The sequence below is a fragment of the Trichogramma pretiosum genome, unplaced genomic scaffold (genome assembly GCF_000599845.2).
Source record: "Trichogramma pretiosum strain Unisexual culture from Peru unplaced genomic scaffold, Tpre_2.0 scaffold48, whole genome shotgun sequence".
NCBI lineage: Eukaryota > Metazoa > Arthropoda > Insecta > Hymenoptera > Trichogrammatidae > Trichogramma > Trichogramma pretiosum.
Window position 1 is genome coordinate 956,800 of NW_019641228.1, and position 17,841 is coordinate 974,640.

Below are 17,841 nucleotides of genomic sequence, written 5' to 3' on the forward strand. Positions count from 1 at the left end.
ATTTATCTTACCGTCATATTAAAGTTGCTTCGAGTTTAACTATAAGCTCGATTGTTAAATTTGACCGCGAATGGCGTTTCACAAAACTAAGCTCGAAAAAAGTTCACGGAGCGAAACTACTACTTGCGAGTAGCGAGTAGTTTTCCCCTTCCAATTCAAAAACATTTTCGCACTTGCTTTTCTGTATTTTCTATTGCAAGTGCAAAGTCTCGACGCGTTTATTTTAATGTTTTTTTAAAAATTGGGTTTTCATTCATTCGTCACGATTTAGGCATGCAATTCGACAATCGCTTAGCAGGTGACTAACATTTACACGAATATTCTGGTTATAATTTAAAAAAATATGTTTTTATCGAATAGATCAACGAACTCCCTAATCTTTTCTTTGCATTAGATTTATGTATTCATAAGGAGGAATGTGTAAAACGCAAACTTGACCACAGATAAAATTTTATGCGATTGCAGTTTGAAACTTGTCGAGCCACTTAGAATTTAGCAGCCAGACAAAATTTGTTGGCGCTAACATTTCTTTTGCGTGCGATTAATAAATAAAACTGTTTTCAGTCTACATGATTAAACCTTAACTTAGAAAAAGAAAATTTTCTTTTAATTCATTTGTTATTGGCAGTGATGAAATTCAAGAGAGTTAAAAATTTGAATTATAATAACTCTATTAAGAGTTATTTACTTTGTAAGCCATAAAAATATCTTGCAAAATATTATTCATGTTATTTTAGTCTATTTTTTATGAAAAGAATACAATCGATCTTTATGAAAAGCTCATGATTTATTTTTTTGAGATATAAGTGTATCATTTGGTACTTACTTTTATCATTTAAATTAGTTTTTATGATCAGAGATTGTAGTGCTTGCAATTACGTAATGTCGCCCCTTTGACGATGTATTATTTTAAATTCGAGGGCAAAAGTGAAACAAAATAGCTTTTGAAATAAAATATAGTTGGGACGATATTATCCTCTGGATATTTCTTTATTGTCAAATCTCAATGCCACAGTTGAACTAGGAATAAACTAGTAACCGAAATATTAGTTGTTGCAACGGTACATCTCTTCCGTAAAATAAACCCATTGGTAGGACTGATTCACACACAAATTGCTCGTTTATGCGCTCAAATGTAGCAACAAATAGCGCCTGCACTAGAGCGAACTTACACACATTACAAAATAAGCAGGCAAACATTGTTCAGGATTACAGCGTGTATAGACGTGAAGCGCAAGAAAGAGAGAGAATAAGCAGGCGCGCAACGAGTGGGGAAGCATATAAGGCCCACTGGGTCCGCTAAGGGGTCACATTCGCGCTTGTGTTGTCGCCTGGCATTATTCCTCCTATTTCGCCGAACGCACATCCGATCGCAGGCGATTTTTCACTTTTTTTGTTTTCTCCTTTGGGCAGCCAAGGAGCAAATATTGACTCTGTCCAGCAGATCACATCAAAATGAAAAGTGCTGCGATACTTTTGTGGTGTTTGCTCGCTCTTGGTAAGTTGGCATTTATTATTCAATTGAGAAACCACATTTATTGGAAATTTTTCTTCAAATCATTTAAAAATAAGATTGATTCATAATCAAGTTATATTGCCTGTTTTGATTCCAAGTCGACATTTAGATCCGAAGATCGGACGCGCCTCGCCAATGGCATCCGATATAATATATTTTGCCGCGATATGTACTCAGGTATCTGGTTTGAATTTGATTGCAACGATCGGTATTTTTCATGGAATGGTTAAAGGTCTATGAAGCTAATATCAACAGAGCTATTTTTGGTTCCCAAGTCTGAAGCACTATAATCTTGTTGCGCTTGTTTTCCCACGAGTGTATTTATTAGCTTACAATTGGGGAAAGTTCAATGTTGATGTTGCGACATCAGAGCTTCGGCCGAGCCATGCCGGGGTGAAATTCGCAGACAAGCCATTTCGCGAAATAATGAAGCAAGCGAAAGTGACTTTTTTACACCCAAAACATATTACAAGTGCGCAAACAGAGTAATGCGAAGAGCGTCGAGGCTTTTTACCAGTGTACTCGCTCGAGTACAATGTAGACGCGTTGTAAACATTCGGCTCGGATGCTTTCCAGCGAGTTTGCAAAAGAGCGTGAGACTGCCGAGAAACTATTAGGGACACGGCGTATCATTCATCGTATCATTGCGTTACTCGTGTACGCTCATGTACATAATTGTTCCATAATTCGCACGTATCGATTACACTATCCGGCTGAACTTTTTGCTCGAACGAGCCGAAGTTTCGTTTTTAAACGCGTCTCGCCGTTTGCGTATGTATAGAAAGTAAGCTCGAAGTGTAAAAGAATCGGAATGAGTGATCGGCCGTGCATAGAAGAGAGAAGAAAGAAAGGCGCGACAAAGCGAGGAGCTCATAAATAGGTGTCATAACGTCGAACGCGTATAGGTAGGTACGCGCGCAAAGGTATAATATCGGCGGCGACCGGTTGTTGCTTTCTCTTCTTCGCGCACACGTACGCGCATTGTGGAGGTCGACCAGACGTCACGAATATATACATTTTATATACACTCATACTCGCTGCCCGTGTAACTTATACAGGTAGACGCGATCGGCTCGTTTCCTCTCAGGGACGAGCGACAGCTAAGGTCATCGTCTTCGTCAAAGATCGGCCGCAACGCGTTCGTAATGTCGCGACGGACCGTCCCCCCGCACTGCGACGCTCTTTTGTCTACGTCGAATCGATTAATGCAATCTGATAAACATATATCCTTTGTTCAATGGCACAGAAGCGACATCGGCAGCGATGAGCCGCAAACAGGAGGCCGCCGAAATAAATCGACGCAAACACGGACAGTCGGCGTTGTACAAACGTCCGCCGAGCAGAGTAGCTGCGGTCGCGACCGCTGACGAGGACGATCAAGACGAGGATCACACCATCAGCAGCAGTAGCGAAGTTTCCGAGGGATGCCCCGAGCCCAACGGCTACTTCCCCGATGCCGAGCAGTGCGACAAGTACTACGACTGCCAAGACGGAAAGCCCGAGGAGAAGCTATGCCCCGACGGTCTGGTTTTCAACGACTTCAGCCCACAGCACGAGAAGTGCGATCTGCCTTTCGGCATTGACTGTTCCAAGAGGCCCAAGCTTCGTAAGTTCCTCGAGCTTCTTTTATACTGATTGCCCATATTCATGGTGCCGATTTTTTTTCTATTCCACAGAGAAGCCCAAACCGTCTGCTCACTGCCCCCGCATGCACGGCTACTTCGGTCACGAGGACCCAACCAATTGCAACACCTTCTACTACTGTGTCGAGGGTAAATTCAACATGATCAAGTGTCCAGATGGACTTGTCTTCTCCGAGAAAACAGGCATCTGCAATTGGCCTGACGAGGCTCAGAAAACTGGCTGCGGCTCCAAGGAACTCTTCAACTTTACCTGCCCGAAAGTTGACGAATCCATCGCCGCTACCCACCCTCGCTATCCTGACGCCGAGGACTGTCAGTTCTTTTATGTTTGCATAAACGGTGAGACACCCAGACGAAGTGGTTGCAAGCTCGGACAAGCTTTCGACGAGTCCACGGGCAAATGCGATTGGGCTAGGAAAATCCCTGAATGGTAATACTCATCAGTTCGGTTATGAACTTTTAACGAGTAGCAAGTCTTGATATACATTTTTCAACCTTACAGCAAAGACTGGTACAAAGGAGTCTTGACTGATGCTGAATTAGATGCTTTGGAGAATCCACCAAAACCAGTCAAATCTGCCAACCCTTCCAGTAGGAGGAAAGGAGCAAGACCTCGTGATGTTGAACCTGCCGAAGAATGAATGAGATAAACCATCGACTCATTTTCACATGACCATGAATTTGAAAGCATTGAGAAAGTTGCTAGCTCTGCCTTTGATAAATATTATTGAATTTTATTTCACATAATTGTAGTGATTGCAAGATAAGGCATTATAAGACTGACGCGAAGAACAAAGTTTACGCAAACGTTTTATATGTTACGGCTTCCTCTTCAGACACGGCATTTTTAAGAGGGTTTTTAAAAAATAAACTTTTCATTTATTGTTAAGATTAAAACTGTGAAATGTTCTCAAAAAAAGTATAAAAAATTGTTCAACTTGTATGTAAAATAGAGTAAGAATTCCTAATAAATCATTCATTCTCCAGTATGAAAAACCCAATAGTTTTATGGAAGTTTAAAAAAAATGTTGAATAATTTTTCCAAAATTTTTATTTTTGTTATATTATGTGTTTTTTATGTTGTTGTAATCATTTATAAATTTTGAAATTGGAATTTTAAATAAAAAAATGAACGATGAATGATACTTTTTTGATTTCCTTCAAAGTGCGTCTATTGAAACTTTATTTCGTGAAAATTTAAACAAAGTTTGATTGAGAAGATGTTTGTACATGATGTCGACAAATTTATTTATACATGCCATACTTTTGGATTTCATTTAGATTTCATCATTAATATGTCTGACGTGACTCAAATCATTTAAATGATTGAAAAAATGTTAACTGTGCCAAAGTAATTTAAATATCAAGCTTTCTTTGAGTGTTATGTCTAACTAAATCTTCATGCGACAATAACAAATGATAAAATTTTTCTAGTAGATAGTAACTGATGTAGTAGTGGATTGACCCAAGCCAAGTTAGTTTAGCACTTGAAATGAAATACAATTATTTGTTATCATTTCATTAACAGTGACACTTCACTCCGTAAAACTTTTATAGAAAACAATTATAATTATTTCTTCATTCACTCAGTAACTACTCTTCAAAATTCAAGCGTATAAAATTAAAAATTCGAGTTAAGTAACGCTTTCGAAAAAAAGCACTCTCGACTATTTTTTAAATTATTATATTTGGTCCGTGCAGAAATGTGAATCAATGAGATATCTTTTAATATTAAAAAGAACTATTTTGAAATTAAATTTTAAAAAGCGTTTTGGCCAAAAAATGTTCGTAAAATTATTGCATAATACCAACAGCTGCAACCAAAATTTATATCAGTTGAATGAAACACTGCAGTTACCGGAGCGCTGAACGAGAAAGAGAGAGATAAAATGACGCGTGACTGATTTAAGATGCGAGTCAACGCTCGATCTTTTGTTATACGAACTACAAACGTTTAGTCTTGTAAATCGAAAGCTTTGATTTTTAAAACGAAAAAATAATTAAATAAATTTTATAAAGATTCTTGAAGTGTACAACGAGTAGCCTATTAAATTTGCAACAATTATTGCTCAAACTTGACCGACAAATTTAGGTTCAATAGGTGAGGGTCATTGCAATGAGCGAGCATTGACACGTCCGCACTCAGATTTAAATTTAATTTAGTAAAGTCATTAAACTATTATAAAGACTCCAGGAAAAAAGGAAGGGATACCCGAACTTGTACAACATGCCAGAAATGATAAGCAGACTTTTAGAGCGGGGTTTGATGCGTATGATTTTGTAATGAAGTATATGCTTATTTTACGTTCCCGAGTGAAAGTGGGGAAATGTGAGAGGACCATCGGGTGGGGGACGAGAAGGTATACTCAACGAACACGACTGTCCATTTCTGCAGTCCTTCAGCGAGTGACGACTTTTCATCGTCCAGAGATAATCGCTCCTCCTAGCCAAGACATACGAGCTTACAATCAAGCATCGGTACACGTTTGTTGCTAATGTGAGTTACTTTATCATCCTCTTCGAAGGTTTCTCAATATTGTCCAACTAAAAATTATTAATTTAATTTTTTGTATTTTAAAACAGAGACAACAAAATGGCCAAATTAAGTGCAGCAATCATATGTATAATGGGTTTCGTCGCCCTTGCCAGTAAGTACTCAAAATTTATTTTTAAAGTAAAAAAAAAATGCCGAATATAATTAAAATTCATTTTAATCATTATTAGTCATTCACATATAAAATATACATTTCCAACGTCGAAAAAGAACTAGAGTCAATAACCTTTTGCTGATTTAACAGTCGGCGTGAAGTTTAACCAACGTGATCAGCTTTCGCGATTAATAGCCTTTTTAGGCTTCTCGAAGCTTTAGCCTTTCCTCGAGTCACACTTTTAATCGAAACTTATTTTCTCGCTACCAAGTTATACTCGAGTACAATGACCGAAGAGCGTCGATAAAAAAAGAGTCGATTGACTCTTGAAAAACAAGTATCACTCTCACTGATTAGAAAGTCAAAAGTGGGATATTTAAATTTGTTGCTCGGTATTAAAATGTTCATCGCGCTTAGAAGCTCACCGATTGCAAATGCATCTACTTTCCTCGATATCAATTATATATTAATCCGAAACGAGTTGCTTTTTTTAACTTTCTACTATTACGCATCGATATAATTGAAAGAGAAAACTGGATCTTTTTTTTTATTTTAACTGCTTGAATTTCTTTCGCAGTTCATTGCGCTCATTTGATTTCATTAAGAAAACGCGAATTAAACAAAAAACAAAAAAAAACAAAGGAAAGACTATAAAATCGGTTGAAGAACGGAACGAACATTAATCATCGGCGCGTATTAGGCAGATAATTAGCTCTCGCGCGGCCAGACGTACAGCATATGTGCAGCACGCAATCTCTCACTCGCACTTTCTAAAAAGCCATAGGCCTCGATCGCCGTAGTCGCCGCTTCGCACTTTTTCCTTAAACTGCCCACGCGCTTTTACGGATTACGTAAAAACTTTTCGTGGGGCCGGCAAAGCGTATGCTTGACGATTTATTTTATAGGTATTTACAGCTATTTATTTATTATCGTGTGAATATGCTGTATAATCATAAATGTTGCCGAAAAAAGAAAGAATCTTTGCGAGGTTAAATGAATAAAATGCTATTAACCGATAATTATACAGAAAAGAATTTACACGTGTGCAAGGATGTGATAATTTTTGTATTTATAATTATACGACGTCCAACGTTTGTTAAACGACGCGTGGTTTCGCAATTTTTGCCACGTGCGTCCACGTGCGAGAGATTTTCAGTGATGTCATCGACTAGACATCACTTCTAGTTTGCACGCGCAGCTATAATATCGATTTTACTGAAAAAAAAACCCAAAAATTTTCAGGACTGGTTTTTCTCTCGTATAATAGGAGTCTCGGTTCAAAGCCGAACTTTAATTTCACAATGACTCGTAGCTCGTAGCACCGTAGTCCATCGATATTTACGAAATTGTATTCGTATTTCAACAGGCGGCGCCTTCAATTGCCCAAGGGACGACGGCCAGTTCGAAGACCCGAAACAATGCGACAAATTTTACGAGTGCATTGACGGCTTACCGATTGAAAAGTACTGCCCGGACGGTCTGGTCTTCGACCCGTTAAACAGGAAAGTCAACAAATGCGATCACGTATTCAACGTCGATTGCGGCGAAAGGCTCGAACTCCGTAAGTCCAGCTTTCAGCACGAATATTCGCGAAAATCGTTACTCGCCGTGATAATCTAGCGCAGCGGAAATAACTGGTCGCGTTTCGATTCGCAGAGCCACCTCAGCCGACGAAAAAGTGCCCGCGCAGAAACGGATTCTTCGCCCACCCCGACCCATCGGTCTGCAACATCTTCTACAACTGCATCGACGGCGACGCCATTGAGATCACCTGCACGACCGGACTGCACTTCGACGAGTACAGCGGCACCTGCGTCTGGCCCGACAGCGCCGGACGCCAGGGCTGCGGCGAGGTCGGCAAGGAGCTCTCCGACGGCTTCCGCTGCCCCAAGGACACCGGACTCGACAGCCGAGGCCAGGCCGTCGACCATCCCAAGTACGCCCATCCCGAGGACTGCCAGAAGTTCTATGTCTGCCTGAACGGCGTCAACCCCCGTGAGCAGGGCTGCAGCGACGGTACGGTCTACAACGACGTGGCCCAGAGGTGCGACGCCCCCGAAAACGTTCCTGGATGGTGAGTTTCAAAGCTACCTCGATCTTTATAATTCAAAATTATACACCTTATTGACTTTATATTTTTTTACTTTTCCAGCGAGGACTGGTACAAAGAAGAACCCAAGAAACACTAAATCGGCGCATCGTGTAAAAAAAAGCTCATCAGTACGAAAAATGTTTAATACAAAAATTTCAATTGCGCATGTCCCGTATCGGGATGGCCGTATTGTTACAAAACCTATTAAATATTATCTTCGCCTGTTATCATTCCACATATAACATTTTATATTACATCATCGATGTCATCTAGATGTATTAAATCAAATTTTTATTTGTAATAAATTGAAAAAACAACCAAACGTTTCTAAAAAAAATGTTCTGCCTTTTTTATTTGATCGCTGTCAGTTCTCTGGATACATTTATAATGTCAGATGTATTGGATAGTTTTCACGAGAGATTTTTTCACTCTTGACAAATAAGATAAATCCAAAACAAATACAATTGCTAAAAATAAATTTCATTCTGCATTCATATAAATTACCAAAAATGTTGAAGTTTTCTGCACAATAACAAAATTTTCCGTTGAAAAAATACTCTACACGTTTATTTTTCTTACATTTACTGTAAAAACAGATGATACGTTATTATTTATATATTAAAAACACATTAGATCTAATTTTTTCTCTGTACTCTCTGTGCGTTTTTCAAAAGTTGCACTTGTTGCTATATTACGCTCTTGAAGGTTAAAAAATCACTGCTATAGGTACATTATTTTACTGGGTAAAATATTATACACTTTAAAATTTTATGACTTTGAGTTACTAGATGAAATTGAATTTTTTCACGAAGTTAATATCGATCAAGATCAAAGTATTAAAATTTAGTTTTAAATCTCAGCTTTCACCTTCGAATGATTGTGCTTTGTTTTTTTGCAGAGAAAGATCTGCAAGCTAATTTTTTTTTTGTGTTAAGGAAGGAGATACGCTCAGTTGGGCAAATAAGTAGCTATTCGAATCAGTGAACAGCTGCCTTCATTTAATATCCTATTCTCACGAAAATAAACAGTTTCTTGACTACTGCATGAGACAACTCCATGAGAGTACTTTTACATTTTTTTTACAACTTTCTTACAGTTATAAAAATTATATCCTCGACAAAAGCAAAATAAATTTAAAAAGTAAGTTTTGAACGGAGTAGAAATTTGAACCAATTCTTCAATGTAAATCGGTATGCGAACCTTCAAAAAACGTCAAGCATGACAACCGACCGCAACCTCAATGTCTGCCACTTACTCGCGCTTCCAACCTTCACGTAATAATCATTAAAAAGTATCGATTATTCGTAATTAAATAGTTCTGAATTGTTACGAATATCAAGTTTTTTCCTTCTTTTATCCATGATGACGTTGACCTCGGCATTAGTAATGAAGTAATTTTGCGTCCTTCGTCCTTTTGACTTGATCCATCATAATGCACGTTAATACTTGAAGTATGAGGACGAAAAAAGCTCAATTGATAGTGTTGAATAATTAGAGTATTTAAAATCTGGGTCACGGACTTATGGTCGAAATAATTAATTCAAGAGGTACCGATTTTTATCGAGTAGATTTTTCTCGCCGAACCGAACATCATCTTTAGGTCATTTTTTTCACCCCATACGAGCTGTCGTTTGAAACCCGACGATAGAAGATCGAGTGTACTTGAGTGTACTCGCGAATTAAATCCTAGTTCGTGCTGTAACTAGAAATCGGCATTACATGCAGACTCGCAAATAACCGGTTGATTATCGTTTGACAGATGTAGACCTTTTGTAGAACTACTCGGCTATATAATGCTGGAGCTTATCTATTTGTACTCTTTGTTCGTAAAAGTAGGCAACACATGCGTAGATCTATATTTATAGATATGCATATATCAACCAAAGTCGGTGTTGTGCAATTCAACAAGGAAGGACGGAGTTGGCTTACCGATTTTTTCGGTAACCTCAAACTCAAAATTTGTAGTTTTATAATATTAGAATGTTATGGAATTTTTTAAATGAATCGATTAGGCACAATGCAAATATTTAAAAATTACCATAAATTAGGCAATTGGGAGACAGAATAATAGTTAGAGAGCTTCTCCCCATTGTATTGGTTTCCGTGCGGGTCATCATTCGTTGTGACTGCCCGTGCTTAATAATATCCAAAGTCCTTTTTTTGAAATGTCAAAAACTTTGCCACTGTAGAAGAAAAAAAGAGAGAGATGAAGTAAACGCAGTGGGGCAGCAAAGACAAGAGTCAAAAGGCTTAGGCAGAGCAGAGAGAGAGGAGAGACGGCCGTTGTTGTCGTGTCGGGCGAGCAAAATATTCGGAGAAAGACACAGACTTTGTTGCAAGCATGTGAGTGGTCCAGAGGCATGCATGTGTATAGGAGGTAGACAAACTCGTCCACGTATATATAAGTCTGAGCCTGGCTGAGCAGGCGTCGCGCTCATAAGTTCTCGCTCGTTCGTGGGGGGAGGGAGCGGGGGCTATTTGTGCGGCTGCAGCTCGTACGAGCGCGCGAGCTAACGACTCGCGCGAAAGCGCAGCAGTTTAGTTGCTCAAAAAGTACAGATCGGAGCCAAGGCAGACAATCGATTCCCCAATTCCCCGAGAGCACGATTCATCCTCGACGCATCGACGCGCACCTCCATTGGACTAGAAACAAGCAAACATCCCAGACGACCAACGATGATGACGAAATCGACCTACGTCCTGATAGTGACGGCGGCGCTGCTCGGCAATTGGCTGGCCGGGGCGCAGTTCAGGTGCCCCGAGCCCAAGGGCTACTTCCCGGACCCGAATCAGTGCGACCTCTACTTCCACTGCGTCGACGACCAGCCCGAGGAGAAGCTCTGCAAGGACGGCCTCGTGTTCAACGACGAGAATCCCAAGAGGGAACTCTGCGACGTACCTGCCAACGTGGATTGCGGCGACAGGACCGCTCTGCGTGAGTATATGATCCGGGCGCGCGACGCGACGCATTCGTATGCAAGCTCGCGCCTCCCGCACCCATTCGGGACATCGTACGCCGTCCGCCTACGAGCGCGGACGACGACGAAAAATAATTGCAATTCAAATTCGCCCCTTGCCAACGACCGGCTGCTGCTGCTCAGCTGTAAGATGTAATATGAGCCCGGTGCAGCGACGCGGCCTCGGTGATATAACGATCCTGCGTTGCGTCATGTATTATGCAGTTATGTGCGTATTGTACGGTCCCGACTCTGGCTACGGCTCTAACGGCAACTCATCAGTCAAACGTGCGCGTACATAATAATCGCGGCCAAACGATATGGTACGCATAATTTTTGAAGCTGCACCCATGGCTCCGATGCACCCGAGACATTTTTGACTGGCCATGCTTGCCAATGAACGCGAGATCCTTTTAGCTCTTATTATATTTTATTCGATAACAATTTTTAAACCCGTTTTTTGAAACTATGACTCAACATCTCTTTATTATTAGGTCCTAAGCATGCGCTTCTATGAGAGCTTTCTGTTTTAATATTTTTTCGGCACGCGTAGATACATTTCTAAGTCTCAGAAAATCAGTTTACAAATTTTTTTTTATTGTCGTTTTGACATCCCTTTGATTTTTTTTTTTTATTTTTTTACGCAATTTTATAAATTACAAAACATTCCAGATTAGTGTTATTGACAAGCAGAATATTATTTCACTCTGTTACGTTCAGTAGTAAAATTATAATACCTTTATACGTCGTGTATACATAAATGCAGCTGTCGAACCAAAATATAATTGTACACGCGGCAACTTTCGCCGCTCGCGTCGAGTCACCCGATGAAAATACATGCAGTATATACATCTATATGTAGACGTATATATTTATTTTTATCTGCAAAGGCGATTTTGGAGGAAAACCGGTCAGCTCAAGGTTCTTCTTTGAAAAGTAACATCCATTGCTGACCCGATGCCTCCACATCCTTTTATCCTCGTATCCTTGTCTCGACTCGTCGATTATGTTAATTACGTGCACGAGTTATGTGCGCTCTTGCGGGACGGAGAAAATAATATATTATATATTTCAACTGTCAAAGTCACTGGACCACTGAGCAGCAGCTTCTTTCTTTCTGCATTCTATTACAGAGGAGCCCCAGCCATCCAAGGACTGCCCACGTGCCAACGGATACTTCAGGCACGAGGACCCAGCGATGTGCGATAAATTTGTTAATTGCATCGACGGTGTGGCACAGGTAGGTTTAACAGAGAACAATCTTCGTTGCGAAAGAACCTGAAACAAATATGTTTGACAAAAAAATGTTCACTCGTCAGCTAATGCCGTGTCCACCTGGTTTGGTCTACGAAGAAAAAATGTCAAGCTGCGTGTGGGCAACGGACTCGACGAGGCTGTGCTCGAGTCCTCAGCGCGAGGTGCTCGACGACGGCTTCAGCTGTCCCACCGGTGACGTAATTGGGCCATCGGGTCGCATCCTGCCCCATCCGACCTTCCCTCATCCGGAGGACTGCGCCAAATTCTACATCTGCCGAAACGGAATGGTACCCCAGAAGGGTCAATGCGAGGAGGGTCTCGTTTACAACGAGGACATTTTCAGATGTACCGAGCCCGAATCCGTCCAAGGCTGGTCAGTATAATTTCAATGTGTCTGCTCGGGCTACGATGCAAAATTTGTCTGGCGCGTGGGAGAAAGTTTTGCCTCGAATTCGTTCGATTTTTTCCAGTTTGTTTTTGTGTTTGCAGCGATTACGCAATGTCTCAAAATTATTACGCGTTATTGGCATCGGTCAAAACTTTCACCATTGCATGCGTTGAACTGTAAATTTTGCAGCCGTCGAGACGCTATCGCTAAACTCATTTTATACTAATTACATCTCAGCTGACCTGATGCCGTCTTCTATTCCTTTCTTTTAGTGAGGATTATTACAAAACTAAAAACTAAATGATCTCAACGAAGTGGTGCGTACGAGTGTGCGTCAACACCAGTGAATACACGACGCAAAAATCGCTGCACAACGAGGAGAGAATTTACCGACTTATCGGTGATTTGTGCCAGACACTCTGACGCATTTGTGTGTACACGATTATCTTAGCATAAGGAGCTATAATGCCAGCAGCAGTTAAATACCTGCGTATTAGTGCGCAAATTACGTGTAATTTTTTTACATTTATTACGTAGTTTATAGTTTAAACTATTTGAAGATTTCTAAACTAAAAAATTTTCATTACATTATGAATATTCTTAAATAAGGATTTGTGTAAGAATTGAAAAAATCGGATGCCCAATCTCTTCCGTGCTCTTTCTTTTACTGCATAGATGTATCTAAATAATAAAACCTACATTTAAGATTTTTTTTTAAATTCAATCATGATAAATCTTTATACGAAATTACTAATACCTTATTGAGTGGTTCATTTTTCTTTTCGATAATCAAACCCTATTAATCGTTCTCGGCTGAAAGTAACGATTTGGCTCTGTGCATGTATATGGGTGATCATCGAAAAACTGTATAATTTGAATACTTTTTAGGATTTGATGAGAAAATGCAATTTTAACAAAGGGTTTGTAACAAAAAAAGTTTTTGTTTAAACTATAATTAGGGATAAAGAAGTATTGTATAAAAGATATTTCTTGTACCTTGGAAAGGGTAAGAGGCAAAACTAAGGGCCAAACGAGATAAAAATGATGCCCATTCCAGGTACAAAATATAAAATAGGTCTTTCAACGGTGAAAACTCTAAATAAGTCCGTACACTTAATGTGAGTTTTTTTATTTATTACCCATACACGGGCGCATAGGCTCCATGCCTGTGAATGTGCGTAGGTAATTGGAAATCATGGATTAGTACGTACATGATCGTAAAGTATAACTTATATTTTGAAAATATAACTTGTATTTTCAAGGTGATAATTCAAAACAGTAAAAAATTAAATTCTCACAGCTCTCAGATCAATAAAGCAATCAAATAGAAAATTGAGTAGATTTTGAAAATATATCTTCACTAAAGTATAAAATTTATACCTACAATATAATAATAAAATATGCCTCCTTTGTGCAATACTAAGTATATTAAGCATTTTCGAAATAAGAAGAATTTTCTTCCGTAACTTGAGCGTTTTCGAAATTAGAAGAATGAATTTTTGAGCATTAGATGCACTCTTATGAACTTGGATTTTTAAATTCCTCTTTTTTTTACAAATGCTCGAAAGATGTGACATACTCATTAAATTTTCTTTGATGCTTTATTGACAATGAAGAATTCCCCATGAAAGACAATGAAAGACTCCTTAACCATATGTGATCTTCAATTTCCACTGTGTAATTATCTCGTTGCGGAATATTAATGCTTCATTAAAAAAGTCTTGAGTGTCTTTTATTAAATACATGTACATTTTTCTATCAAAATCTACGAAAAACTTTGCAGAATAAAAAAAGGTTTAAAATTATAGTTTTAGAATACGTGCAAATTTTTATAGATTTTTTCGGTCGATTGAATATACAAGTTCCAAATCTTTGCATTCATTCTCACATTTTAATCGAAAATATTGATAAAAAATTATTCAAAGCGGACACATTATGGAGATTCGTTCATATAGATCAAGATTTTCGGTGACTTTCGCAAGCGCATGCATTGGCGCAGCTCACGATCTCGGCATATTTATATGTATCGCTTGTAGCTGCTCCTGTGTATTATGTATACTACAAGTTGAAAAGGAGATAAACGAGAGTTTGGAATGCAAAACCAATACTTTACGCGTTCTCTGCAAGTCTGTATGTGCGCGTATGCATGTTGGTACACACGCGGTTTAAAGCACGTACGAATTTGCTGGAGTTCGGAGCCAAAGAGAGTGAAAGCGCCTAGATGCGGTAAACTCGCGCCCGCTTCGCTCCACGGGTGTTTGCAAACATCTTTTTCTAGTTAATTAAAAAAGCCGTTCCTAATGCCTCGTGCTCGTACATGCTGATGCACTCTTTTGTACGTAAGCGCGAATACACATTCTCCACGTAATAATATTATACTCTGCTAATCGTTTGGTAATACGCTTTGGTGCTTTGAGATCTTCGCAGCGAGATAAGACTACTAACTGTCGGTCACGAATTACAATTTAGCAAATCTTGACTCGAAGCAGACATTCATAATTGCCAAAACGGTTGCCTAAAAAAACACGTCGAATCCAATCGACGTTCGATCGAGGAGTTTTTACGTGGGAATTAATAATTAAACGTTGAACTCGAAGGAATACTTTTTTACTAACGCTCAGCTGTTGACACAATATTCAATGCAGCGATGGTGAATACCTTCCTTAGCCGCTGTAGAAATTCGATACGTCGGTACAACGAGCGGTTTGTTTCGGACAAGTGCTGCGTAATTCAGGCGCTTATTTTATTTGGCCATCATTTTTTTTCCTAGAGAACAATTCGACCAAAAATAAATTGATTTTGATTACTCTTAAAATAAAATTATCTTTCATTTAAGTGTCAAATGTCAGCAAATAATTATAATTATATGTTAATATTGATTTATAACAAATCATTAAATTATACATCTGTCGATCAATCAGTAGAGCCGAAAAAAGCAATTATTCAGTATCGGGCAGGAGATTTCGAGGTCCAAACCGTTTAAAGCACATACGCTCGAGGGAAAACGAAAAACATTGTTGCAGGCTACAAAACAGCGTTGGCACAAAAAAGAGCGCAAAGGTGGGGTCGCGATCGGATCGGTAATAGGTGCTACACAATTTACACGACTCGTAAGCAGCACTAGCACGAGACCAGGTGAAGGGGACTGGAGAACATACACGCGTACACGAGGCCACGATCGCAACTCCGCTGGTCGCTCCGACTGCTGCCGCCGCCACCGCCGACCGCTGCCGCTGGGACCTGCACGAAAATCAGCGCCGTATAGCGTGCTAGTACAGTCCCTGATCGACCTACGGACCGGAACATTTATATACACACATTCACATACACACAACACCATGAAGTCGAAGCTCACTTTTTTCCTTCTGGCGCTCGGCCTCTTTGCTGCTGGTAAGTTCGCAGATTGTCATTACTTACATATATGTATTTCGAGTCGAGATTAACGTTCACCTCGCTGGAGAAAGTGTATACGGCGGCGGGCAAGTGTCAGCTTGCATTAATATCGTAGTTACTTTATACTTTGACAAGGCCATATCTTAACTAGTATACATTTGCGGGGCTGGCAAATGAATGAAGCGTTTGTGAAATGCAGCTGGAAACGCGCGCCCGTCTTATCTCGCCCGTACTTAATTGGATTTTGATAAAACGGAGACTGGATCGATTTTTTCTAAAAATATTTCACGAGCGCAATGCGCGACCGGTCCTCGCTCACGATTCCAATTTGGCCATTCCATTGTCTTGCTCTCGAGCTAGCTGCAACGATCGTGAGCACAATTAGCGAACTTGGCGGCGAAAACTCGTTTTGATCGCGATCTCGTTGATCTTATTACGAATCGGGTGGATTAGGATGTAAAGAAATATGTCGCCTAGACTGGCGGGCGCTCGCGTGTGGTCACCGAAGGCGCCGCGTGCAATCGCTCCTGACAGCTTTCACTGCCATATGCTACCTACGTCGGGGCCGACTGTCTGTCTCGATCGACCGTTGCGACGCGCAATTTTCGATTACACGATTGCGTCGCGCCAGCCGCATCACCATCGACAAAGGCCATCGTTTTCTCTCGCCGCCGCCGGCGGCTACCGATCGTAACGCGACTCGTTTACATCGCGATGACAAGATAATTAAATCGTTCGCAGGCGCAGCGGCTGACGCACTGCTGGACGGTGCGCCACAGTGCCCCGAGCCCTGGGGTGTCCAGGCCTACCCGCACCCGACCGACTGCAACTCCTTCTTCCTCTGCACCAACGGCACTCTGAGCTACGAGCGATGCGAGAACGGCCTGCTCTTCGACGGCAAGGGCGCCGTGCACAATCACTGCAACTACCACTGGGCCGTCGATTGCGGCAACAAGCAGGTCGACAGTACGTCTAACCGCCTTTTTTCCTCCCTCGGCCACTCCATGCCGTACCAATTCAAATTGACCTTCCAATGATTTGCAGTCGTGCCGTTGAGCAGCCCCGGCTGCGAGTACCAGTTCGGCATCTATCCCGACAGCGATCATTGCAGCACGGGATACATCAAGTGCGCCTACGGTGAGCCCCACCAAGCTCAGTGCGACGCCGGCCTCGTCTACGACGCCAAGAGCCACACCTGCGTCTGGCCCGATCAGCTCATACCCTTCTGCAATCCCGAGGAGGTCATAGGCTTCAGATGCCCGAGCAGCCCACCGCACGGTGCCGCCGCGCGCTTCTGGCCCTTCCCAAGGTGAGTCGCGTCTTCGTTTAAATTACCATAATTATTCGCGCGTGCATCGATACGTTGCGCAAGACTCTGAGTATACGAACTTCGAGGTGAACTTGTTTGGCGATTTTATGTAGGTTCCCCGTGCCGGGCGATTGTGGACGCCTCATCACTTGCGTCGAGGGTCATCCGAGACTCATCACTTGCGGCGAGGACAAACTCTTCGACTCCGAGACTCTCAGCTGCCTTGACCGTGACGAGCTGCCTCATTGGTAAATATATAATCTTCCTCGACCTGATATCGCAATTTTTTAACCAACTCGTTTCATCGTCCATTATCTTTTCAGCGCTTAAAATCGATCCGTCCAGGATTCCAGTCAGAAAATAAACGAAGCCACCGAAACTTGTTAATATTTCGAACTTTTAATATATTTTTTTAATTATTGTAAATTAAAAACATTTACTCCAATTGGATCAATTCAATGACTTGTTGATTTATTGCAATCTATACGGAGTACGTGTTAGAAATCAAAAATGGATCATCCGTCGACAAATAAAATTATACTTTCACAATTTTATTCTTAGTGCAGACACAAATACCTTTTGTCCCTTTCACAAATCTGCTAATTTTATTACTTTATCTAAAAAAATGGTTCAAAGAA

General features: G+C 40.7%; 4 protein-coding genes across 4 annotated transcripts; all 4 read left to right on the forward strand.

The window, feature by feature from the left end:
- The first annotated feature begins 2,770 nt into the window (after window positions 1–2,770).
- On the forward strand, window positions 2,771–3,994 carry LOC106648281 (protein obstructor-E). The gene is made up of 3 exons (XM_014365037.2): window positions 2,771–3,122; window positions 3,193–3,589; window positions 3,662–3,994. Exons 1-3 carry the CDS (start codon window positions 2,780–2,782, stop codon window positions 3,798–3,800), a joined length of 879 nt encoding a protein of 292 aa, XP_014220523.1. The 5' UTR covers window positions 2,771–2,779; the 3' UTR covers window positions 3,801–3,994.
- A 1,575-nt stretch (window positions 3,995–5,569) lies between these two features.
- LOC106648184 (protein obstructor-E-like) lies at window positions 5,570–8,028 on the forward strand. Its single transcript, XM_014364875.1, has 5 exons — window positions 5,570–5,656; window positions 5,743–5,807; window positions 7,174–7,368; window positions 7,464–7,881; window positions 7,960–8,028. Exons 2-5 carry the CDS (start codon window positions 5,753–5,755, stop codon window positions 7,994–7,996), a joined length of 705 nt encoding a protein of 234 aa, XP_014220361.1. The 5' UTR covers window positions 5,570–5,656; window positions 5,743–5,752; the 3' UTR covers window positions 7,997–8,028.
- A 2,447-nt stretch (window positions 8,029–10,475) lies between these two features.
- LOC106648119 (protein obstructor-E-like) lies at window positions 10,476–12,801 on the forward strand. The gene is made up of 4 exons (XM_014364800.2): window positions 10,476–10,834; window positions 11,990–12,096; window positions 12,176–12,486; window positions 12,774–12,801. Exons 1-4 carry the CDS (start codon window positions 10,576–10,578, stop codon window positions 12,799–12,801), a joined length of 705 nt encoding a protein of 234 aa, XP_014220286.2. The 5' UTR covers window positions 10,476–10,575.
- A 2,887-nt stretch (window positions 12,802–15,688) lies between these two features.
- On the forward strand, window positions 15,689–17,577 carry LOC106648185 (protein obstructor-E-like). The gene is made up of 5 exons (XM_014364876.2): window positions 15,689–15,891; window positions 16,636–16,860; window positions 16,939–17,203; window positions 17,317–17,451; window positions 17,527–17,577. Exons 1-5 carry the CDS (start codon window positions 15,840–15,842, stop codon window positions 17,531–17,533), a joined length of 684 nt encoding a protein of 227 aa, XP_014220362.1. The 5' UTR covers window positions 15,689–15,839; the 3' UTR covers window positions 17,534–17,577.
- The last annotated feature ends 264 nt before the right edge of the window (window positions 17,578–17,841 follow it).

Bases quoted from the DNA above. Each gene is read 5' to 3' on its own strand.
- LOC106648281 (XM_014365037.2), top strand. From the start codon at position 2,780: ATGAGCCGCAAACAGGAGGCCGCCGAAATAAATCGACGCAAACACGGA. The intron at 3,123-3,192 runs GTAAGTTCCTCG...TCTATTCCACAG, and splicing joins TTCCAAGAGGCCCAAGCTTC to AGAAGCCCAAACCGTCTGCT. The intron at 3,590-3,661 runs GTAATACTCATC...TCAACCTTACAG, and splicing joins GCTAGGAAAATCCCTGAATG to CAAAGACTGGTACAAAGGAG.
- LOC106648184 (XM_014364875.1), top strand. From the start codon at position 5,753: ATGGCCAAATTAAGTGCAGCAATCATATGTATAATGGGTTTCGTCGCC. The intron at 7,369-7,463 runs GTAAGTCCAGCT...TTCGATTCGCAG, and splicing joins CGGCGAAAGGCTCGAACTCC to AGCCACCTCAGCCGACGAAA. The intron at 7,882-7,959 runs GTGAGTTTCAAA...TTACTTTTCCAG, and splicing joins CCCGAAAACGTTCCTGGATG to CGAGGACTGGTACAAAGAAG.
- LOC106648119 (XM_014364800.2), top strand. From the start codon at position 10,576: ATGATGACGAAATCGACCTACGTCCTGATAGTGACGGCGGCGCTGCTC. The intron at 10,835-11,989 runs GTGAGTATATGA...ATTCTATTACAG, and splicing joins CGGCGACAGGACCGCTCTGC to AGGAGCCCCAGCCATCCAAG. The intron at 12,487-12,773 runs GTCAGTATAATT...CCTTTCTTTTAG, and splicing joins CCCGAATCCGTCCAAGGCTG to TGAGGATTATTACAAAACTA.
- LOC106648185 (XM_014364876.2), top strand. From the start codon at position 15,840: ATGAAGTCGAAGCTCACTTTTTTCCTTCTGGCGCTCGGCCTCTTTGCT. The intron at 15,892-16,635 runs GTAAGTTCGCAG...AATCGTTCGCAG, and splicing joins GCTCGGCCTCTTTGCTGCTG to GCGCAGCGGCTGACGCACTG. The intron at 17,204-17,316 runs GTGAGTCGCGTC...GATTTTATGTAG, and splicing joins CGCTTCTGGCCCTTCCCAAG to GTTCCCCGTGCCGGGCGATT.